This window comes from Amblyraja radiata, chromosome 24, assembly GCF_010909765.2.
Source record: "Amblyraja radiata isolate CabotCenter1 chromosome 24, sAmbRad1.1.pri, whole genome shotgun sequence".
Classification (NCBI taxonomy): domain Eukaryota; kingdom Metazoa; phylum Chordata; class Chondrichthyes; order Rajiformes; family Rajidae; genus Amblyraja; species Amblyraja radiata.
The window spans coordinates 27160662-27185834 of record NC_045979.1 but is presented as its reverse complement, the minus strand read 5'-3'; the positions used below and the strand labels follow the sequence as shown (position 1 = coordinate 27185834).

The following is a 25173-nucleotide window of genomic DNA, read 5'->3' as shown; positions in this document are numbered from 1 at the left end:
TGGCTGGATAAAGGCCAGAGATGAAAAGATGCGTGTGGGGAAGGAGGGGTTGCGGTTAGTTACCTAAAATTGGAGAATTCAATGTCATATGATTGGCCTGTAATCTACCCAAGCAGAATACTGTGTAAGGTGCTGTTCCTCGAGTTTTTGCATGGTCTCACTCTGTCAATGGAGGAGGCCCTGGACGGAATAGTCAGTATAGGAATTGAAAGGGGAGTTAAAACAGTTAGCAACCAGGAAATCCAGTAGACCTTGGTAGACTCAGTGGGTCAGGCAGCATCTCTGGGTAACATGGATAGGTGACACAATGCCACCTATCCATATTCTCCAGAGATGGCACCTGATCCGTTGGGTTACTCCATCACTTTGTGTCTTTTTCAGAAGTAATGAGAGCAATTTCTCTGATGGTCGCCATTGATCTGAAAATCATCCCGTGGCTTTTGTATGCAGTTTGCCTACTAAAAACTGATATGGGTAGTACAAACATTTCTGAATATTAATGCTCAATACAAAGATCCACCTTCAATTTCAAACCAGGTACTTCTCCACAGAGGCTTTCCAAAGTGTCAAGCACATCCTGTCATGCTTTCAATCCCAGCTCCGCGCACCATGCTTCCCTCACCCCGCTGTTCAACATGTATTCCACCTTCTGTTCTTACCCATATTCGGTGGAGATCAGTTCCATAAAAGGGCTGTCTCTTCTTTTTAAACCAATCACACTCGTAAATAGCATTCCTAACTCACACCATCCCACTGAAAATGTAAAGGCACATTGATATTCTGAATAACGCAATAAATAGAACAATATAACAACCCACAGAAGACATTGAACAAAATAAGATAGTCCAGATGCAATTATGAACACATTTGATAGAATTAATTTGTATTTTTGTGGAAATCAATTGATTACAAATGTGATCCTTCTTTAAGGAAGAAATAAAATCACTTGCCTGATTGTCCTACCTAATAGTCAGTTTGCATACTCAATTCTTACTATCTTTATATGAATTGTAAAACATATGGATATTCAATGGAGGGGTATATTTGGCTTTGAGACAATGTCAGAGTACAAACTGATCAGAATCCCTGCTCCTCTACTTTAGTTTAGTTTAGAGATGCAGCACGGAAACAGGCCCTTTCGGCCCACCGGGTCCGCGCCGACCAGCGATCCCAGCACATTAACACAATCCTATCCCCATTGGGGACAATTTTTACATTTACCAAGCCAATTAACCTACAAACTTGTACATCTTTGGAGTGTGGGAGGAAACCGAAGATTTCGGAGAAAACCCACGCAGGTCACGGGGAGAACGTACAAACTCCGTACAGGCAGCACCCATAGTCAGGATTGAACCCGGGTCTCCAGCGCTGCATTCGCTGTAAGGCGGCAACTCTCCCGTTCCAACAGCTGCACTGACAAGAAGTTGTTCAGTTGTCTCACTCTGCCCATTAGACAGTGGGATGAGTGATGACAGGGAACTTAGTTTAGTTTAATTTAAAATTACAGCATAGAACAGGTCCTACGGCCCACCGTGTCCACGCTGACCGGCCATTACCCAAACACTAATTCTATCCTATGCCCTAGGGACAATTTAGAGATGCCATTTCACCTACAAACCTGCACGTTTTTGGAATATGGGAGGAAATCGGAGCATCCGGAGAAAACCGATGCGGTCACAGGAAGAACATACAAACTCCGTACGGACAGAACCCGGAGTCAGGATCGAACCCAGGTCTCTGGCGTCATAAGGCAACACCTCTACCACTGTGCCACCCAAACTCTCTGCAAAACAGGAATGTTCAGACACTACCTTGAGAAAGTGGTCAATTAGCCATGGCCACTGTCGGATAATGTTTAAAGACTGGATGTTGAGATCGGAGATAGCACCACAGAACTGTCTCCATTCTACAACTCAACTCATGCGATTGTCTCGGCAGCTGGGTGCAGGGGTGCCTAACTATTCCAAACCAGAACTAAACAAAACAATCATTCTCAGAGCAGAAAACCAGCAGAACCTGGAGCTATGGTGTGGGTGTCTTGTCTGTCACATGGAACTGCTGTGGACCTGGCAGTTTGTGCTCTTGTACTGCTCAGACTGCACCCCTCCCCTGATTCAGGAAATAGCAGATCCTCCAGGAAGTAAAGCAGAAGTAGTTGTCCAGTCAGCCTCCATCTTCAGTCTAGACTGTTTCTTGCTGAAAAGTTAGAGAATTGTGCACAAAATGAGTAAAACTATTCTGCTAGGTGGTTATTTTTTCCAAAAAATATAAAAGTTACATTTCCAACATTGTGGTCTAAATTAGGATTTATAAAGTTGTTTTTGAAAAGCTGGTGTGGTATGTAAGGATTACCAAATTGTTGTGAAATCTCATTTTGTTTATTCATATATTTTAATAGGAGTGGCCTAAGCGAGTCTCCAATCCATAACAATACCAACTTGAATCTAAGGTACACAAAAATGCTGGAGAAACTCAGCGGGTGCAGCAGCATCTATGGAGCGAAGGAAATAAGCAACGTTTCGGCCCGAAACTTTGCTTATTTCCTTCGCTCCATAGATGCTGCTGCACCCGCTGAGCTTCTCCAGCATTTTTGTGTACCTTCGATTTTCCAGCATCTGCTGTTCCTTCTTAACCAACTTGAATCTAACTTGCCCACTGAAGTGATCATGCAAACTGCTTAATGGCACCAAAGTGCTGGAGGCACTGCTGGCTCACAAGTGAAACCCAGCACCAGGTTATTGGGCCAAACACAATGGGCACTAAACCACAGCTTCACCAATAATCCCCAGCAATACACACATTCTAGGAATGACAAAAAACAATCCATACCCTGCTAAAAGCTTTCAGCTAATACATTGCTACATGATATTCATATTATCCGGGATTATGCATATAAGAGGGTTTAGGGAATAGAGGTCATATTGTAATTTAGCACAGAAACAGGTACTTTAGCCCACATTTCCACGTTTAAAGAAGCGGACATCATATGAAGGGAAAACTCAATTTTCCACCCACCTGGTCACTGAAACCGAGTATATTCCAACACGTATCTTGGAGGTACTGGCTCCCAAAGCCTGTGATCCGCTTGATCTGATGGATGCAGGTCCCTGCAACCTTTGCAGTAAAATCAAGTGTAAAAGCCAGCTGCATAATCTCCATGTTCTCCTCCTGTCCCGTGTTCTTTACCTCTTCGTGGATGTATTGGTCTGCCAGTTCCTTGAATGCATTGTAGCTAATGTTTGTGAAGAACGTGGAGAGTTGCGAATTGTCTTGGAGCTGCAAAGTAGTGGTGTGATTAATTCAGCATTCGACGACTTTGTGAAGAATTACAAACCGCTGCCAAGTTGATATGTCTGGATTACTAAAAACCAAAAGGTAGTGGAGAGAGGAGATCAGAGGAACGAGAACGAATAGGGAAATCCCAAAAAGTGTTGGAATTCAAGAGCTATTGAAGTCCGAGATCTTGGCGTTTTGTAAGGAAGGGAAAATGTAAACAATTATGGCATTGAATAGGATTGTGGGCCAAGACAGGTTTGAATGAGTCAGTGTTGTTACAGGGAGATTAGGAGCTGATACGCTCTCATTAAGGGTTTTTGATCAGAAACATTAACTGCATCTCTTTCCACAGTCATTGTCTGACCTGCTGTTTTTCCAGCATTCTCCGTCTTTTCATCTAAACAGGTTTCTGAGATGATTAGGGTACAGCAATCATAGTGATTCAATTGGGCGTGCAATTCCACATAATTATATTTTTCAGACCATATCACAGGCAGTTCCATCACCATCTTTGTGCCCATGGTAACAAGAACCCAGCAGAAATGGCAGTACTATGTTATAAAATTAAGAAGGTGTAGACTTGGGATTCCTCACCATTGAACCTGTATCTCATGAAGTTTTATAGCAGCAGCAGTACAAACATACTAGGTAAGACAATCTTTTGTTGACTACCATCCAACCACTCCCCTCTCCCCAAAAGGACTCCTTTGTGTTGAATGCTACTTGGAAGAGGCTCTGAGGTTAATACAGCACTGTTTCAGTGGTATCCATCAGCAAGAATGACTTGGTAACATCATGCAAATGGAACTACCTGAGTTCTCACTGTCAGAACTCAGAGACTGGGTCAGCTGCGGGAGATGGTAGAAGCAATGTAAGGAAAAAAGCCTACTTTACCCATGTCAGCGATAGATAGGGCCCGTGAAGTGAATAAGGAATTTCAGGATAGTGCATTTTAAACAAAGCTAAAACAGAGTTTGTGGACATGAATATTAGTAAAAGCTTCATCTTTACTGATACATATTTACAAAATAGACTGCATGCAAATAGAAGACTTTGGACATGGACACATATCTGTACATATTTAACAAATCCTTTCCCGACATACATTTCCTTTGAGTGAAACATTACTTCATCATGAATATAAAATGCTATTATTCATTATAGTTCTACGTTTCTTTATTTTCTTCTCTCCGGTTCCTAAATTGTTAGCTTGGGCCTAGGTGAAAACAAATTATAAATAATGAGACTCAACAAGACTACTCTGAAGTTAGTATGACTTGGGTGGAGAGGGATGGAGAGAGTGTGGATGCAATAGTTATTTGAAGTTAGAGACATCAATATTCATACCACTGGGTTGTATGCTGCCCAAGCGAAATATGAGGTGCTGTTCCTCCAATTTGCGTTGGGCCTCACTCTGACAATGGAGGAGGCCCAAGATAGAAAGGTCAGTGTGGGAATGGGAAGTGGAATTAAAGTGTTTGGCAACCGGCAGATCAGGTAGGTATGGGCGGACAGAATGAAGGTGTTCAGCGAAATGATTGCCCAGTCTACGTTTGGTCTCGCTGGTGTATAAGAGTCAACACCTTGAACAACGAATACAGTACACAACAAAAGTCCCGAGCATGCTGGAATGATGGAGTTCTCCTTTATTAACGAAATGCTGTTTCAGCAGGAGCTTTCACTACAATGAAATCTGCCATCAAGAAAAACAGTAGCAACTCGTGCAATGGAACATCCTCTTACCAACCACACACCATCTAAAATTCAACAACTTCTCCATCTCTATGGTAATATCAAATTCATCAAATCATTGTGTTATTTCTTCCAGAAAGCTCACTAACACTTCCTGAAAGGAAACAACTATGGACCACAAGTTTCAGTATTACCAGCAATGCCTTTACTCAGAATATGAATACAAATATTTCACACATCTTATCTTACCTGTAATTCAACACCATCACCAATAATTTGAAGTAATTGGATGACTTTCCAAGTGCCATCATCTGATATACAAATAATAACATGGAATATAATTAATATCATTCATAGGGGAATATAGCATTGAGACACCAAGATCCTTTTGATCCCCTGAAAGATACAAAATTCTGGAATAACTCAGTGGGGCAGGCAGCATCTCTGGCGAGAAGAAATGGGTGATGTTTTGGGTCGAGACCCGTCTTCATACTAAGAGTTGGGAGAGAGGGAGTCTAGAGATATGGAAGGGTAAAGTGTGAAAACGGCAGATCAAAGCAGACGATGATAAGGAAATATAGAATGGTTCATTGTAAGTTGAAGGGAAGATGACAAGGAGGCATATAATCAGTAAAATTAATCAGGATAGTGGAACTAGTCGGATAACTAGGATGGGGGAGGTACGGTGAGAGAAAGAAAGTAAGGGTTATTTGAAGTTAGAGAAATCAATAATCATACCGCTGGGTTGCAAGCTGCCCAAGCAGAATACGAGGTGCTGTTCCTCCAATTTGCATTGGACCTCACTCTGACAGTGGAGGAGGCCCAGGACAGAAAGGTCAGTATGGCAATGGGAGGGGCAGTTAAAGTGTTTAGCAACCGGGAGATCGTGTTGGCCTATGCGGACTGAGAGGAGGTGTTCAGTGAAACGATCGCCGAGCCTGCGCTTGTTCTCGCCTATATATAGGAGTCCACACCTCGAACAGTAGATGAGGTTGGAGGATGTGCAAGTGAACCACTGCCTCACCTGAAAAGACTGTCAGGATCCTCGGATGGAGTCGAGGGAGGATATATAGGAACAGGTGTTGCATCTGCTGCGGTTGCAGGGGAAAGTAAAAACTCAACAACTCTCAACAACTTCTCCTGCGACTCCTCCCTCTTCCTCCAAATCCAAGATGTAGCCATGGGCACCCGTATGGGCCCCAGGTATGACTGCCTCTTGTAGGATATATCATGCAGGGAGGATATTCTTGTCTGTGGAGTTTGCGACTAGGGGGCGCAGTTTGAGATTAAGGGTAAACTGTTTAAGGATTGAGAGAAAGATACATTTCTTCATTCAGAGGGTGGTGCCTTTTGGAATTCTCTACCCAGGAACTATGGAAGCTCAGTCATGGCATTGATTCAAAATAGAAAGGAATTACGATGATGAATGGCAGAGCAGATTCAAAGGTCAGAATGACATATTCCTGCCCATAATTCTTATCTGCATGTGATAAACATTGGGCACTCCCTTACTCTCCATTGAGCAGTGTCAATTATACTTTTATCTTTATCTGAGTCTCCATCTGAAAGTCAGTGCCTCATTTCAACACCTGATCTGAAAGTCAGCACCATTGAAACTGCAACGTTCCCATTTCTGTATGTTCAAATCTAGGGTGTGGGACATGGGACATATAGATGTATGGTGTTAATGCACCCACATCTACAGTATATATAACCAACAGCTCTTTTACATGATGGTTAATACTAAACAGATTGGTATCAGTCCTACAGCCTGTGGTTGCAAGAGACTCATGAAAACTGATAAACAGGAACAATTTTGTACAAGACAAAGACTGTTCAAATGACTTCCACAAAGCTAGAAACTGGAGATTGGGTTGCTGGTTCGATAGAAGACTTGGTTGTTTACCCTCGTCTAATGTCTCACAAGATACTGACCTGTGCATCAATGAGAGCTGCGGCTCGAGGACCAATGGTTTCCATTACCCACCTCAGTGGGGGAACTGTCAGGGGAATATCACTTGCCTCAGTGGACCATGGGTTGGACAGGCCCACCAAAGTGTGCATGTGCATTTAAGGATGGGGGAAGAGAAGGGATTTATCCGTGATGATGATGTGGATGCTGAAAGTGAAGGCAACGTGGGCTGAAATACCAGAGAATGGGCGAAACCCAGGTAGTCTTACCCCTGGCACCAAGCAATCCCTTCAGAAAAGAGAGATAATTGACATGAAAGCAACACATAATTTTAGCCCAAAAGCACTAATTGTTACATAGTGTTCGTCAAAGATTTACACCGGGACCTTCCTATGAATATCACAAAAGGTTTCCTCCGAGTCTGGTGCACCCACTTTCATCACTCATGCATCACCAGGAGGTTTCACTGCATTACCTGAATGTCAAAGGTGCCTCATGGGTTATTGACAAATATCTACTGTCACTGAAGAATTCAAGGTATTGCCACATCATAGAAAGAAGATCCTTTGACATTTCAGATGATTTCAAGGGGCAGAATGTCACTTAAAACACGATTACAGGTGCATACTGTATATTTTGGAAGATGTTCCTCTTCCAGGAAAACAGTCAACCAGTAAATAAGAAGACAATTACGTTTCTTGGTGTCACTAACATAATAAAAACTATGGAGCAAAAACAACTTTATCAAAATAGTAAAGCATACAAAGGTGATTGGAAGGAGAATAATCAAACAGCATTTGATCCTGAGCCTTGTATTAAGACAATTAACAAAAAGCTTGGTCAGCAGGATTGGTTTTCAAGCATTTTTCAGAAGGACAAAACTGAGCTAGAGAGGCAGACATTTAGTGAAGGAACTCCAGACCATAGGGTTATAGCAATTGAGGACAGAGCCACTAATGATGGAATAATTAAAATAAAGGTTGAACAAGAAGCCAGAATTGGAGAACCGCTCCATTTCAGTGGTGACTTTGGAGGAGATTTTAGCAATGAACATGAATGGTTGGTCATTATCACTCTGGTCAATATCAAATATCGCTCCATTTAAGTTCAGTAACTAAAGATGTTATATATGTTCAGCAATTATCATTCCATTCAAATATGATTTGCATTTAGGGTTTGGTGCCTAACGTTGTTATGTGCAACAGAATTGTAAGCCCATTACAAATGGGCGGCATGGTGGTGCAGCTGTAGAGCTACTGCCTTACAGCGCCAGAGACCGGGGTTCGATCCTGACTACAGGTGCTTGTCTGTACGGATTTGTACGTTCTCTCTGTGACCTGCATGGGTTTTCTCCAAGATCTTCGGTTTCCTCCCACACTCCAAAGACGTACAGGCTTGTGAGTTAAATGGCTTGATATAATTGTAAATGTTCCCTAGTGTGTGTAGGGTAGTGTTAATGTGCGGGGATCGATGGTCAGTGCGGACTCTGTGGCCTGTTTCTGTGCTGTATCTCTAAACTAAACTAAATAATCCCTTAGTAAAGTAGCTAGCTTTAATACGCCATGCAGAAAGAGAGGCTTCCCCAAGGTTGTATTCAGGTAAGTGAATTATCAATCATTTCTTAAGGTCACTGGACTTGAAAGTCATAAGGCCAGTAGCTATTGTGCGATATGTTGTTGATTGTCACTGTGTCACACACTCACCAGACTCATCCAAGTTATGTGCTTCTAATAATTCTGCTGCCCTACTTTTTCGTTTCTCTATATTTTCTTCACTGGACTCCAAAGTCCGCACAATCCACTCGACTTCCTCAGACACCTGCTCATATAGATACTCAGTGTCTTGTTCTGAAACACACAAAGGTCACACTCAATAACTTTACATCAGTTTGTTCTTTGTTTATGGAAAGTACTTGGCAATGCAGTGGCTACAGGAGAGCTTTGTATCGAAACCTGTGGTGCGAACATTTATCGTATCTTTTGAGTTTAGTTTATAGTCACGTGTAGCAGGGTACTGAGAGAAATAGGGATGCAGTATTTTTCAAGGGAAAGCAGCACATCAATAAATGTATCTACATCCTTGGAAGTGCGCAAATGGTCAAGTGGGTGAAATGTCATAACACCACAGATTGGACAGGTCCTCCCCAGTCAAGGCAGGGTTCTGTTCCTGAGAAATGTTTGTACACTGAATTGTTTGGAAGTCAGGAATACAGCCGTGAACCAAATACCCACATGACAGAAGATGCCTGCAGCCAGCAAATCCATACCGCTGGTCTCTCAAATGCTCATTTGTGCGCACAAACGTACACAAGCTGGGTATTTGTAAGTGGGGAATACAGTAGAGAGCATATATTCACCAGTTGCATCACGGTCGGTTTTGGAAACTTGAACGCCCAGGACTGAAGGTGATTACAAAAAATAGTGAATGCTGCCCAGTCCATCAGGGGCTCTGACCATGCTGTCATTTCACTCCTGCCATTGGGAATAAGGTATAGGAGTCTGAATACTGTAATTTCTAAATACTGTAGGCTAAACTCCAAACTATGAACTGCCTTGATTGCAGTAGGAACTTTGAGCTTTGTTTTGTTTTTTGCACATAAATTTTATGTCTTAAAAAAAAATGTTTATTATATTATTATTGAGAGCTGTGTTTACAAACCTGCTGTGCTGCTGCAAGTAAGAATTTCATTGTTCTGTTTTGGAATATATGACATTGAGTCATGCTATGTGTATCTGAATTATAAACCATTATGATTAATCCCTTCATACAATAGCTGGCTTTAATACATACATCATTAAAAAAAAAAGCTGCCCCGAGGTTCTATACAGGTAAGTGAATTATCAGTCAGTCCTGAATGTCACTGGTCCTGAGGTCATATGACCAGTAGCTTATTGTGCATGTGTTAATGATTGCCACTGTGTCACACACTCACCAGACACATCCAAGCTCTGTGCTTCTAATACTTCTGTTGTCTTGTCTTTTTGCTTATCGTCATTTTCCTCATTGGACTCCAAAGTCTGCTTGACATCCTCAGACACTTGATCAGATGGATCCTCAGAAACGTGTTCTGGAACACACAATGTTCACACACACTAACTTTCTTGGTTCTTGGTTCTTGGTTTCTTGGTCCTCCAAAATATTCCAAATGGAATTTAAACTGGAGGTGGTGGAGGGAGGACTTAAGCCAGAAAGGGTTATTGGGAAGAAAGAGCTACTTTAAATTTAGTTGCATCTGGTTGGGTAACTATAGTTGGGTGGAGTTTATTCCATGCTTTAATTGTGCGGGGGAAGAACGAATTGCTGTATACATCTGCCTTTGTAGCTGGGATCACAAATTGGATCGAATGCCCTCGTCTGCTCCTAATTGGTTTGGGTTTGGTGTAGGTCTTGTAATCTATATCGAGCTGACCATTTAACATTTTGTAAAAACAGGTCAAACGGTGAGCTTCACGTCTGTCTTGGAGAGGGTAAGTCTGTACTTTAGACTGTTGCTCATCTCTGGAACTACATGGAAATACAACTTAGTGGCTACAAGGAAGCTTGGTATTAAAACCTATGGTTACTTCGTGTTGAATGCCATTAGCATGAGAACATTTATTGTGTCTTCTCAGAGAAATATCAGGATGCGTTAAAGCAGCACATCAGTTAATTTATCTACAAGTCCTTGAACGTGGCTCCTAATGGTCAAATGGGTGAAATATCATGAGACCATAGATTGGACTGGCAACACTATACAGGTCCTGCCCAGGTTATGGCAGGGTTTTGTTCCTCAGAATTGTTTGTAACCTGAATAGTTTGGAATTCAGAAATAAAGCCGTGAACCAAATTCCCACCGGGCAGAAGATACCTGCAGCTGGCAAATCCAGACCACCGCTATCGCAAATGCTAATTTATGTGTACAAATGTGCATAATTTCAAAAGAGGAGAGGACCTATAAATGAAAGATGAAGTTTGACTGTCAATCCAGTAATTGCCAGTAACTGATTTAGTAAAATTACTAACCAGTAGCTTATTAATTATTGTCCATGTGTTGATGATTGCCACTGTGTCACACACTCACCAGACCCATCCAAGCTCTGTGCTTCTAATACTTCTTTTTTGCTTACCCTTTTCCTTATTGGACTCCAAAGTCCGCTTGACGTCTTCAGACACTTGATCAGATGGATCTTCAGAAACGTGTTCTGGAACACACAAAAGTTACACACAATAACTTTACATTAGTTTGTTGCTCGTCTCTGAAAGTACTTGCAAATGAAAGTCTGTGGCTAATGGGGAGCTTGGTATCGGAACCTGTTGTTATTTTGTGTTGGATGCCATTAGCATGAGAACATTTATTGTGTCTCTTCAGAGAAAAATAAGGATGCACTATTTTCAAGGGCAGGCAGCACATTAGTTAATTTATCTACAGGTCCTTGAAAGTGGCCCCAATGTTCAAGTAGGTGAAATATCATGAGACCTCAGATTGGACAGGCACCACTATAGAGGTCTTCTTCAGGTTACAGCAGGGTTCTGTTCCTCAGAACTGTTTGTAACCCAAATAGTTTGGAAGTCAGAAATACAGACATGAACTTAATCTCCACATGGCAGAAGATAGCTGCAGTCAGCAAATCCTGACTGCCAGTCTCTCAAATGCTCATTTATGTGTGCAAATGTTCATAAGTGGAGAGGACCTGTAAACGACAGATGAATTTTGATCGTCAGTCCAGTAATTGCCAATGACTGGTTTAGTAAAATTGATTTTTGTTTGATCTGGGATAATGACATAAAAGAGTGATCAGCGCCAAGAAGGCTTTTTGAGTGATTTAGCTGCATAGAAACTGTTCTCTTAGAAACATAGAAAATAGATGCAGGAGTAGGCCATTCGGCCCTTCGAGCTTGCACCGCCATTCAATATGATCATGGCTGATCATCCAACCCAGTATTCTGTTCCTGCCTTCTCTCCATACCCCCTGATCCCCTAGCCACAAGGGCCACATCTAACTCCCTCTTAAATATAGCCAATGAACTGGCCTCAACTACCTTCTGTGGCAGAGAATTCCAGAGATTCACCACTCTGTGTGAAAAATGTTTTTCTCATCTCGGTCCTAAAAGATTTCCCCTTTATCCTTAAACAGTGACCCCTTGTCCTGGACTTCCCCAACATCGGGAACAATCTTCCTGCATCTAGCCTGTCCAAGCCCTTAAGAATTTTGGAAGTTTCTATAAGATCCCCCCCCTCAATCTTCTAAATTATAGCGAGTACAAGTCAAGTCTATCCAGTCTTTCTTCATATGAAAGTCCTGACATCCCAGGAATCAGTCTGGTGAACCTTCTCTGTACTCCCTCTACGGCAAGAATGTCTTTCCTCAGATTTGGAGACCAAAACTGTACGCAATACTCTAGGTGTGGTCTCACCAAGACCCTGTACAACTGCAGTAGAACCTCCCTGCTCCTATACTCAAATCCTTTTGCTATGAATGCTAACATACCATTCGCTTTCTTCACTGCCTGCTGCACCTGCATGCCTACTTTTAATGACTGGTGTACCATGACACCCAGGTCTCGTTGCATCTCCCCTTTTCCTAATCGGCCACCATTCAGATAATAGTCTACTTTCCTGTTTTTGCCACCAAAGTGGATAACCTCACATTTATCCACATTTTACTGCATCTGCCATGCATTTGCCCACTCACCCAGCCTATCCAAGTCACCTTGCAGCCTCCTAGCATCCTCCTCACAGCTAACACTGCCCCCCCAGCTTCGTGTCATCCGCAAACTTGGAGATGTTGCATTCAATTCCCTCGTCCAAATCATTAATATATATTGTAAATAGCTGGGGTCCCAGCACTGAGCCTTGGGGTACCCCACTAGTCATTGCCTGCCATTCTGAAAAGGACCCGTTTACTCCTATTCTTTGCTTCCTGCTTGCGAGCCAGTTCTCTATCCACATCAATACTCAACCCCCAATACCATGTGCTTTAAGTTTGTATACTAATCTCTTATGTGGGACCTTGTCGAAAGCCTTCTGAAAGTCCAGATATAACACATCCACTGGTTCTCCCTTATCCACAATACTAGTTACATCCTCGAAAAATTCTATAAGATTCGTCAGACATGATTTACCTTTCGTAAATCCATGCTGATTTTGTCCAATGATTTCACCACTTTCCAAATGTGCTGCTATCCCATCTTTAATAACTGACTCTAGCAGTTTCCCCACTACCGATGTTAGACTAACCGGTCTGTAATTCCCCGTTTTCTCTCTCTTTAAAAAGTGGGGTTACATTAGCTACCCTCCAATCTTCAGGAACTACTCCAGAATCTAAGGAGTTTTGAAAAATTCTTGCTGGGTAAATCTCACTTTTGTGAACCACAATTGACTAATTGGTTGACCTGTTGCACAGGTAACCCCAAGAACATCACACAAGCATGAGCAACAATTAGTTGGGTGGAATTGAAGAAATTCAAAATTCAAAATTCAAAACCAGCTGATGTAGTTGTGCGAACAAGTACATAACTAGATTTCTAATGGAGATTTGGGGATTCGTTTCACTATAAAAATGTATATTCACAGTGATAAATGTTGAACTTTATCATTTGGATGTTGCTTGATCTGGATCTGTTCTGAATTGCAGAAAACAGATTTGCCACATTCTGCGTGTTGCTACATTCAGAATGTTGTGATGCAAGCAGGGAATAAAATATTTGAAAATTAATGATATTACTGAATACTGAGGGTATTGTGAACAGACTCGGGTTTATAAAGGTTAGTCTTTCCAATCCTGAAACATAAGTGTTGAATATATCAGCACAACCTTCTACAGATATCAGAAAGATCAATAATTCCTACAAAGCTGAGTCCAAACTATCAGCGATTACAATTTATCCACATTGTAAAGTAAAGAATAGCAACAACTAAACAAGTCCGTGTCGAAATGTATAGGCTGTGGGCTGAACATCAAAAATGTGTCTAGAAATCAACTTTTGTGACCTATGTCTCGGAACTACATGGCATTTTGCACAGATTTGCACAGAAAAGAGTGATCAGTGCCATTGAGGCTTTTAAAGTGATTTACTGTGCCACTATAGTGTGTGCAACCAGACAGCTGTGTAGAAACTGTTCTCTTGTTGTGAAAATCTCATCTCTGTGAACCACAATTGACTAACAGGTTGGGGTCGGAGATTGCAACCTTCACGTGGTCCACCCTGTTTCAATGAATGCAATTAACCTGGCGTACACAATCAAATAAAATCAAGTTGAACAAGTTATCCTACAACTTTAGGCTGTGCACGCCATACGTGAGAAGAAGACAAAGACTAACAGGTTGACCTTCTGCACAGGTAAACCTAAGAATATCGCAAAGCACAGGCAACAAATAGTTGGGAGCAATGTATTAAATTAGGGATTAATTTTACTATAACAGGTACAGTATATTCACAATGACAAATGTTGAATTTTGTCAGTTCGGTGTTGCTTGATATAGATCTATTCTGAATTGCAGAAAACAGATTAGCCACAGTCATAGATTATGTTTAGTTTAGTTTATGATCACGTATACCAAGGTAGAGTGAAAAGCTTTATGTTTTGATGTAAGCAGGTTATAAAATATTTGGTCTTCTTATGAAAATAAATTATATCAATGAACTTAAGAGGGTATTGAGATAGACTCAGGTTTATACCAGCTTCCTGACAGACAGGAAGCAGCATGTGAGGCTGGGAAAGCACATCTCGGACCCGCAAACGCTCAGAATTAGGAGCACCACAAGGCTGCGGACCCTCTCCTCTCCTCTACTCTCTCTACATCAATGACTGCACCTCCACAGACTCCTCTGTCAAGCTTCTCAAGTTTGCGGAATAGACAACCCTGATTGGACTGATCCAGGATGGGGAGGAATCTGCCTACAGACAGGAAGTGTCACAGCTGGCGTCCTGGTGCTGTCGCAACAACCTAGAGCTCAATGCTCTTAAGACAGTGGAATTGATTGTAGACTTTAGGAGAGCTCCCCCTCCCCTCACCCCACTCACCATCAACAACACCACAGTCACATCTGTGGAGTCTTTTAAGTTCCTGGAAACCATCATCTCCAAGGATCTTAAGTAGGGGTCTACCATCGACTCCACAGTCAAAAAGACACAACAGAGGATGTACTTCCTACGGCAGTTGAGGAAGCACAATCTGCCACAGGCAATGATGGTCCAATTCTACATGGCCATCGTAGAGTTTGTTCTTACCTTCTCCATCGTGGTCTGGTTTGGCTCAGCCACCAAGCACAACACCTGGAGGCTGCAGCGAATTGTCCGATCAGCAGAGAAGGTTATTGGCTGCAACCTTCCCTCCATTGGTGAACTGTACACTGCAAGGGCCAGGAAGCGAGCGGGCAAGATCATCTCTGACACCTCTCACCCTGGCCACAAACTCTTTGAATCACTTCCTTCTGGAAGGCGACTCCGGATTGTCAAAGCTGCCACGGCCAGACATAAAAACTGTTTTTATCCACGAGTAGTTGCTCTACTCAACAGCAAACAATCTGTAGCCTTCCTTTGATCTGGCATTTTGTTGGTTCACATGCTTGTTTTATCATTAATGTTTTAACATTAATGTTTTATTATTATTAATGTTTAGTGTTTTCTGAGTCATTCGTAACTGTCACTGTATGTCATGTTGTTACTTGTGGGTGGAGCATTAAGGCAAACTCCTTGTATGTGAATACTTGGCCAATAAACTTACTTACTTAAATGCTGGTCTTTCCAATCCTGAAACTTTCTAGTTGAAACATCTCCAATACCTTCTACAAAAATGTTGTTGTGATTACAACATGTAAAAGACAATTGGACAGGTATATGGATCAGAAAGGTTTACAGGAATACGGGCCAATCTTGGGCAGATGGAACTACTGTAAATGGGGCACCTTGGTTGACAAATTTTCTGTTGAACATCTGCAAATGTACAGTAGATATTCTGAAGAGGGTCTCGACCCAAAACGTCACCTATTCCTTCTCTCTAGAGAAGCTGCCTGTCCCGCTGAATTACTCCAGCATTTTGTGTCTACCTTTGATTTAAACCAGCATCTGCAGTTCTTTCCTACAGTAGAGAGCATATTTACTGGCTGCATCACGGCCTGTTTCAGCTACTCAAATGCCCAGGATTGATGGAGATTACAAAAAGTGGTGAACACCATCATGAATACTGACCTCCCCACCATTCAAGGGATCTATAGGAGTCACTGTCTCAAAAGGCAACCTGCATCGACAAGGACACTCAACAACCTGACCATGCTTTAATTTCACTCTGATTATTGGGAAGAAGGTATAGGAATACTATAATGTCTAGGTTCAGGAACAACATTGTCCCAATGACCACCAGGCTATACAACACGGCAAACTCCAACTAAACTGCCAAGTACAAACTGCATTGGTTGCAGTAGGGACTTCAAGCTATGTTTTGATTTTTTTGCACTAAATTGGTGTTTTATGTCTTTTTTAATTTTTTTGTTTATTTTATTATCTATTGAGAACTGTGTTTACAAACCTGTTATGCTGCTGCACGTAAGAATTTCATTGTTCTATTTTAGAATATATGACAATGTAACACTCTTGACTCTTGCTATGTGCATTTGAATTGTAAACCATTATAAATAATCCCCTAAACCACCATTCAAAATAAGCTTCCCCAAAGTAGCTAACCAGTAGCTTATTAATTATGATGCATGTGTTGATGATTGCCACTGTGTCACACACTCACCAGACCCATCCAAGCTCTGTGCTTCTAATACTTCTGCTGTACTTCTGTTTTTTTGCTTACCCTTTTCCTTATTGGACTCCAAAGTCCGCTTGTCATCCTCGGACACTTGATCAGATGGATCTTCAGAAACTTGTTCTGGAACACACAAAAGTTATACACAATAACTTTACATTAGTTTGTTGCTCGTCTCTGAAAGTACTTGAAAATTAAAGTCTGTGGCTAATGGGAAGCTTATTATCGGAACCTGTTGGTATTTTGTGTTGGATGCCATTAGCATGAGAACATTTATTGTGTCTCTTCAGAGAAAAATAAGGATGCACTATTTTCAAGGGCAGGCAGCACATTAGTTAATTTATCTACAGGTCCTTGAAAGTGGCCCCAATGTTCAAGTAGGTGAAATATCATGAGACCTCAGATTGGACAGGCACCACTATAGAGGTCTTCTTCAGGTTACAGCAAGGTTCTGTTCCTCAGAACTGTTTGTAACCCAAATAGTTTGGAAGTCAGAAATACAGACATGAACTTAATCTCCACATGGCAGAAGATAGCTGTAGCCAGCAAATCCTGACTGCCAGTCTCTCAAATGCTCATTTATGTGTACAAATGTTCATAAGTGGAGAGGACCTGTAAACGACAGATGAATTTTGATCATCAGTCCAGTAATTGCCAGTGACTGGTTTAGTAAAATTGATTTTTGCTTGATCTGGGATAATGACATAAAAGAGTGATCAGCGCCAAGAAGGCTTTTTGAGTGATTTAGCTGCATAGAAACTGTTCTCTTGCTGGGTAAATCTCACTTTTGTGAACCATAATTGACTAATTGGTTGACCTTTTGCACAGGTAAACCCAAGAACATCACACAAGCATGAGCAACAATTAGTTGAGTGGAATTGAAGATAACTAGATTTCTAATGGAGATTTGGGGATTCATTTCACTATAAAAATGTACATTCACAGTGATAAATGTTGAACTTTATCATTTGGATGTTGCTTGATCTGGATCTGTTCAGAATTGTAGAAAACAGAGTTGCTACATTCAGAATGTTGTGATGCAAGCAGGGAATTAAATATTTGAAAATTAATGATATTACTGAACACGAGGGTATTGTGAACAGACTCAGGTTTATAAAGGTTAGTCTTTCCAATCCTGAAACATAAGTGTTGAATATATCAGCACAACCCTCTACAGATATCGGAAAGATCAATAATTCCTACAAAGCAGAGCCCAAACTATCAGCGATTTCAATGTTAAGTAAAGAATAACTACAACTAAACAAGCCCTTGTCAATATGTATAGGCTGTGGGCTGAGCATCAAAAATGTGTCTAGAAATCAACTTTCGTGACCCATGTCTCGGAACAACATGACATTTTGCACAGATTTAGATAAAATATAATTGAGAATTAAGTCATAACTCATCAATGCCAAAATTTGCACATTTATTAATTAAACGAATTAGAAAATGAGATCGAAAAAATGCTGTTCCCGGAGGTTTTTGTCAGTCTCCCTACCTGCTTCCACTACCTGCAACCTCTGGCAACCACCTGCAACCTCCGAGAACCGCACGGAAACCTTGGGTGGGACGCAAAGTCTCCAGAGGTTTCCTTTCAGGTTTCCTAAGTGGGACAGGGGCATAAGGCATCTTCCACTGACAGGAAAATGCCTAACCCTAACTCGCTCCCCTTCGAGAACTGCCCACGGCTGGAGCTGGAGCCGCTTTGGGACCAGCTGCGGGCTCCGTACGTGTGGCCCTGCAGCGCGTCCACCTCGGCCAGCATGCCCTTCTGGTGGTGATGATGGTGGGGAGCGGCACTGCCCTGCACGCTGCCCGGCCCGCCTTCAGCACCCCCATAGCGCTGGCTCTGTCAGACTGCCCACTCGCTTGCTGCAACACCGGCCGGCCGACAGCCCAACCGACCCCTCGCAGCACCCCCCGGAGGCCCGGCCCAACGCTCACCATCACCCAGAGGCCCGGCCCGACCGACCGCTCTCATCACCCACTGGAGGCCCGGCCCGACGCTCACCACCGACCGGAGGCCTGGCCCAACTCTCACCACCCACCAGAGGCTTGGCCCAACTTTCACCACCCGCCGGAGGCCCGGCCCCACCAACCGCTCTCACCACCCGCCGGAGGCCCGGCCCCACCAACCGCTCTCACCACCCGCCGGAGGCCCGGCCCCACCAACCGCTCTCACCACCCACCAATGGTCCGGCCCAACTCTCGCCACCCACCGGCGGCCCGATAGCCCGACCAATCCTCCACAGCATCCATCGGCCTACCGAAAATCCCAACCGACAGACTGGCCGATTGACCGACTGACTGACTGACTGACCCTAATCCTAACCTTAGCTCTACATTTGTTATTTATCATTTTTATTTAACAGTTCACATCATAACTTTATAAAGATAAATCAATTGAAAAACAAAATGATCAGCAAGGTTAGCATTACCTTTACTCCTTGGAAACCTTGTTATTGCTTTGATGTAATGAGGAGGCAGCCATGATCCCAGGGTACTCGCTGCCTTGCGACCATAAAACAAAGCGCGGGATTGAGGTCAGACACACATTGACTAATGTCAAACGTGCATTGATTGGGCAATTACTACTCAGAAAAATTTGAGGCTTTTCTTAAAAATGTGCAGGTTTTGGTCTTGACGAGTTTCAGGTATGATTTATACAATATTTTTACACAATATGTTAAAAATTCAGGTAGTTCCATGAGTTGGATCACAAACCTGAACGAAAAAGCTCCTCGACCCACAGCCTAGTAACAGTAGATGGTTAGATTTTGATGTGAGTGTGCAGAAAAGTAGACTTATGGTCCCTCAATATACAAAGCATAAGGACAATTTGATGGGTGTAATTTAGTATGCTAAAACCATTTAAGGCGTTCTTTACCTGGGGAAATTCTCACGCAAACGGACACAACTGTAATTGATTTTAAAAACTGGATACTTTACATCTGAAATTAAAACACAAACTGAAAATGCTGGAAACATGCAACAGGGCAGCCAGCAGAGAAAGATAAATAGTGTTAATGGTTGGGTTTTGAGAAGCTTCATCTGAACTGGGAAACAGAGAAATCAAGTTGGTTTGAAGTTGCAGGGTGGGTATAGATTAAACAAAGGAAATGTCTCTGATAAGACAAGGTTAGGATAGGTCCTGAATAAATGGCATTTCACAAGTTCAAAAGCAGATGAGACTGGATAAACTAAGCCTATGTGCACGATAGTTTGGAAAAATGAAATGGCATTCCATTAAAAGTTACAAACATTCTGACAGGGCTAGACAGACTGAATGTGGGGTGAAAGTATCCCTCCTACCCTCCCGTTAAGTAATCTAAGATTAAGAGTCATTATATCAGATTACAAGGAATGGGACTTAGGTCAGTGATGAGGAGAAGTTTTATTTACTCAGAATGTGTGAACCTTGTGGAATTCGTGACTGTAGATTTTTTTTGGGGGGGGGGGGGGAAACGCATGTCAAGTGATATCTATAAAGTGAGAAAGACACTTAACGTTTCAGGTTGATGGTCCTTTATAAGAGCTTTTCTGATGTAAGGTCTTTGACCTGAAACATTAACCCTGCTTCCCTCACCAACACTGCCTGGCCCATTGTGTATTTTCTATTTTTTTATTTCAGATTTTCAACATTTGCAGTTTATTTGTAACTAGACCAACTGGGACCCCTTGGGTCCTTTCACACGGGAGGAAGCCTGGTCCCCCAACACAACCCGTTTGGCAACACAATATTGCACCGCTAACATGATTGCACCGAGACGTGATCCCCCAACTCAACCCGTTGCCGAACATATGATTCCAAGCACTCCCCTGCCTTTCCCAGTACTGAACTTAAAAAAACATTGCAATTGCACTTCCCCAAGTGCAATACCAATTCACCCTCCCCCACCTGTCCTGCCAGGAGCTGGAGTAAGTGTTGTATTGTTGCAAATGTCGGGGGGAGGACTGTGATATCCCATTCAAGTGAAAAGTTGGTGGAAGCACAGAGTATTCCTGTATTGCAACTTTGTATCGAAGTTTGTTGGAAGCTGGCAGGAAGGATTTTAACTGTAAAAATCTTGTTACAGTTTGCTTTTTTAAACTAAATATCAATAACTTGTGAAATATAACATAAAATGGGAAGAAACTTGATACAAACGACCACGGGGAAAAGCTGAGTAAGATTCCACAAAAATGTTTGGGCTACTGTGTACCATTTTAGCATAGCTCTTGAGATGACAGACAGACAGACAGACAGACAGACAGACAGACAGACAGACAGACAGACAGACAGACAGACAGACAGACAAGAGACTTTTAATAGTATATAGATAATCATCTCATGAAAATCTATGGCAATGGACTCAGGGGCACACATTCACCTGTAACATTACTATCGGGTGGTGCCGTATAATGGCTGCCTTGCCAACAGTCTGTCTCATCCCTTACTCTCTTTGTTGTTCTTTAGCCTGTAGTTAAATGTAGTTTGAGTGTATCTTTAGTTTTGTATAATGTGGAGGATGGAGGGGAGGGTGGGGGAAACTTTTTTTAACTCTTTCCTTGATGGAGATGCGACTTTTTCCTTATCGTATCTCCATCTGCACTGCGGCTTAACATCGTGGATCTGGCAGCCTCTTGTTGGTGATTGCCCTTGGGAGCTCCAACAGTGGGAGTCTGCGGATTTAACATCTCGGAGCTGTCAATCCCTTTGCCAGGGATCGACCTCTGAAGCTCCAACCGTGGGAGCCTGCGGACTTAACATTGTGGAGCTCGTGGTCCCTGGTTAGGGGCCGGCTTCGGGAGCTGCAAGGTGCAGGAGCTTCGATCTCCCCAATCATGGTAGCTTCGATTGCCCCGACATGGGAGCATCGAACGCTAGCTGCGGAAGCTTCAATCGCCCTAACTGTGAATAGTTCGACTTCCCCGACCGCGGGAGAAAACAGAGAAAATAAGATAAGACTTTATTGCCTTCCAACACAGTGAGGAGTGTGGAGGAGCTGCGGTGGAGGAAGTTTATGCTAAATTTTTATGTGGTTGCATGTTTTGTTGCATTTTTGGTATGATTGTAATCAAATTCCTCGCATGACTTACATACTTGTTTTGTTTTTATGCTTGGCTAATAAAATTAATTCCAATTACAATTATATTAAGGATATGTGGTGGAATCCTTCCAAAGGCAGGCAAATTTGAATTCCTACCAATGCATGTGTAACATGTTAATTATTTTCTCAAATGCCGTACTGCAAAACCAGTCAAACAAGACCTACCTGGTTCTTTATGCCCTAGCTTGCAGCCATCTTTGGGATCCTGCACATTGGGTTGCACCTCTGTATGCTTACTGGATTCAGATCCAATGTCTTTAACTTTAGAATTATTTTTCTTTAAAGAGAAAAGTCTCCACCGGCTACTCTTCTTCCTGAGCTTGTGACTGGGGGACATCTCTCCAGGTGGCTCCTCCTTGTTAGCAAAGTGCTGCTGTCCGTTGCATTCTGGAGGGTTTTCTGCCTGATGAGGGCCAGCTTCCTTCACTTCATTTTGCCCATCATCTTTCTTCTCATCATCTTTCCTCCTCCACAGGAAATTAGCAACTCTTCCAAAGAATGTTAGAATTTTTTCCCTTTTACTCCCTTCATTACTCTTGCCCTTGCTTTGTGCTTTCTCCACACACGAGTCAACATTTGAAGAGTTGCTGCCTGAAGGCACCACCTTATCTCCATGGTTTTGGTTCTCTCGCTCATTCTGTTGTCTTCCTTGAGCCCTGCGATTTTTCCCTCGGCGACTCAGGCCAGATCCCCCCTTGCATTTCATGTTTCTTGATGAAGCATTTTCTGGAAGAGATCTCCACTTCATTTTCTTCATTTTGGCATCAGCTGCTGCTAGAGTTATACTGCGTTTGACGTAGACCTCGACCACTCTTCTGGGTTCGAGTACACTCAGCTTTACATTCAGAACATTCTCTGAACTATCAAATTGGCTCATGACAGAACCTTCAGGCACAGAATCCATTGCTTCAGTTTCGGATATTCACTCTGTTGAAAAAATGTATTTATTCATTCAAATGTTCATTCATGCAATTTTAAGTGGATTTGTCTTACCTGCCCTTTACACAAATTCAATTCTACTTTCCATTACATATTTTCTTTCAAATTACCCAATTTTCCAAAATGCTTGTAGAATTTAAAAAAAACCTATTATGTATCTTGGTGCACTAAATTTTAGAATTACAGAGAAACACAGCCATACGGCATACTGTAACCATCCATTTTTTTATTGTTCTCCCCAAATCCTTAGCAACTGCCCCATCCCAGATTCCACCATTCGCCTACACATTATTGGCAATTTACAAGGGCCAATTAACCATCTGTGAAAGGAAACCAGAGCACCTGGTGAAAAGTATCCAGAGGGAGAATGTGTAAACTCCATGCAGATAGCACCCAAGCACAGGTTTGAACACAGGTCTGTGTGAAACAGTGGTTCTATCAGATGGGGTGCCACTTGTTAATTAACCTCTCTGTTTCCATCGTTCCAGATTTTCCAGATTTATTAGCAATAACAATTTGCATTAATAAACCATCGTTAATACACCAGGAAGAGTAATTCAATAATAATTGTTTGCTGATTCACATAAGTTGAACTGGTCTAGATTTAGTGAGGATATGTGACAGTTCCGTGCAGAACCATCAGTCTTTGCCATTCGGTATTTCTACACATGTAAAGTCCCAAACTCACTGCTACGTTTGGCCAGTCCTTTTAACTTGGATTCTTTATGCAAAGTTGTAAAGTTGCCGCAATTCTCCAGCCAGCAGTCTGGGGTAAGTTAGACTCATTGCAGGAACATACTGTTCATTTACAGGAAGAGGCACAGGGCCATTCATATAATTTTTAAGTAGTTCAATTAAATATTGTTAATTAATTTTTAAGTTTTGTTGAGTTTTTCAGAGCTTTAGTTTTATTAACTCTTAAAAAATTAATTAATTTTCAGATTTGTAACTGAGTGGTTTTTAAATGAAAGTTTTTAAAAATGTTTTAGCAACATTCATAGTTTTGACAGATTTGACAACATGCTAAACTAAGGGATAATTAGTTAACCAGCTGTTGAAGATTTTAACAATTGTTTGATGAGTAGAGTTTTCTTGGTTTCTAGTTCGCCAAACTAGCAAGCATTTATGAACAAGGACATAACAGGAAATTGACAGTAGTGAATCCATACAGCCTGAATCCAGCACAGCCTTTAAAAGTGTGTTATTTAACGTATGTCGTTGTTACTCCTGTGTACTAGCAGTTAACCAGTCCATGAGAACGTGTGTCTCACTCGTTTATCATAGATGAGGCCCTCACACGTGTCTCCTCAGTACCGCAGTTCCACTCTTGCTCTCCCTTCCCCCAGTCGCAACAGGGACAAAGTCCCCCTCGACCTCTCCTTTCACCCCATCAGCCGTCACATATAGCACATAATCCTCTAACAATTTCGCCATCTCCACCACTAGTCTCATCTTCCCATCTTCATCCCCATCCGCCACCCTAAACATTCCTTCCCATTACTCTGCCAAGCATTAGCTGGAGCTTGCACCATCTACATATTGTATTGCAGTTTACTTGCCTGAGCTCTTCTAACAATACCTCCCAAACCACTATGCTGAGCAGCTGGTACGAACCTGATGGACTAAACATTATAAGATAGACACAAAAATCTGGAGTAGCTCAGCGGAACAGGCAGCATCTCTGGAAAGAAGGAATGAGTGACATTTTGGGTCGAGACCCTTCTTCAGATCCCTTTTATGTCATTATCTTTAAGTTAATCTTTCTTTAGAAAGAGGAAGGTTTCAAGCATGGCGCACCATCTGTTCCCTGCAAACCTTTCTTGGTGAAGCATTTTCTGGAAGAGATCTCCACTTCATTTTCTTGATTTTGGCATCAGCTTCTCCTAGACTTAAACTTGACGTAGACCTCGACCACTCTTCTGGGTTTGAATACGCTCAAGTACACATTCAGAACATTCTCTGAACTATCAAATTGGCTCATGACAGAACCTTTAGGCACAGATTCAATTGTTTTGGAAATTTATCACATTTATCACAAAATTCGTTATCACTAGATCTAAACCCCAGAACTTCCTCTCCCCAAGTATTGTAGGAATCTGTTTCTATTGTGGCTCATGAAGCTGCCTCCCCACTAATTTTTGCCAGCAATACTCAAATACTATAAATGAATACTGAATAAACATTTGAAATAATGAATTAAATCTCGGGTGCTTACCTGTGCCACGGTAGGGACAGACCTCTCTCGCTTACCTGTAGAAAGACTGGTGTCAGTATACCTGAGCACTTAACATCCAACGTTCACCTTGGGATGCATTCAGATTACAAACAAAAGCGTACGTTCCAATATGAACACAAGTTAAAGAGAGGAGGACACGTAATCAGTTTAGGGCGAATCCCTTTATCAGGTGTTCAGATTTCCATTGCAGTAATTTTCCCGTAAATCACGTGAAATCTGCACATGTGGAAGTAAAAGGAAGAAATAGATATATTTAACCTCGGAATCAGTCTGTGGAATAAATCTCCTGCTGAA

General features: G+C 42.1%; 1 protein-coding gene across 3 annotated transcripts; it reads right to left on the bottom strand.

The window, feature by feature from the left end:
- Positions 1–1676: 1676 nt before the first annotated feature.
- Positions 1677–25173, bottom strand: LOC116986925 (HIV Tat-specific factor 1 homolog). Of its 3 annotated transcripts, XM_033042735.1 has the most exons (9): positions 24859–25173; positions 21870–22631; positions 16663–16737; positions 10987–11061; positions 9813–9947; positions 8584–8727; positions 5218–5279; positions 3016–3276; positions 1677–2196 (listed from the first exon to the last, which is right to left on the bottom strand). In XM_033042735.1, the coding sequence occupies exons 2-9, from the start codon at positions 22606–22608 to the stop codon at positions 2182–2184; spliced, it is 1506 nt and encodes a 501-aa protein (XP_032898626.1). In that variant the 5' UTR covers positions 22609–22631; positions 24859–25173; the 3' UTR covers positions 1677–2181. The 3 variants fall into 3 exon arrangements, with proteins under 3 accessions (XP_032898626.1, XP_032898627.1, XP_032898628.1); XM_033042736.1 differs by lacking the exon at positions 10987–11061 and having other exon boundaries at positions 24859–25172; XM_033042737.1 differs by lacking the exons at positions 10987–11061; positions 16663–16737 and having other exon boundaries at positions 24859–25172.

Bases quoted from the DNA above. Each gene is read 5' to 3' on its own strand.
- LOC116986925 (XM_033042735.1), bottom strand. From the start codon at position 22,608: ATGGATTCTGTGCCTGAAGGTTCTGTCATGAGCCAATTTGATAGTTCA. The intron at 9,948-10,986 runs GTAAGCAAAAAA...TGTGTGTTCCAG, and splicing joins GGAGTCCAATAAGGAAAAGG to AACACGTTTCTGAGGATCCA. The intron at 3,277-5,217 runs GTAAGATAAGAT...ACTACTTTGCAG, and splicing joins GTGATGGTGTTGAATTACAG to CTCCAAGACAATTCGCAACT.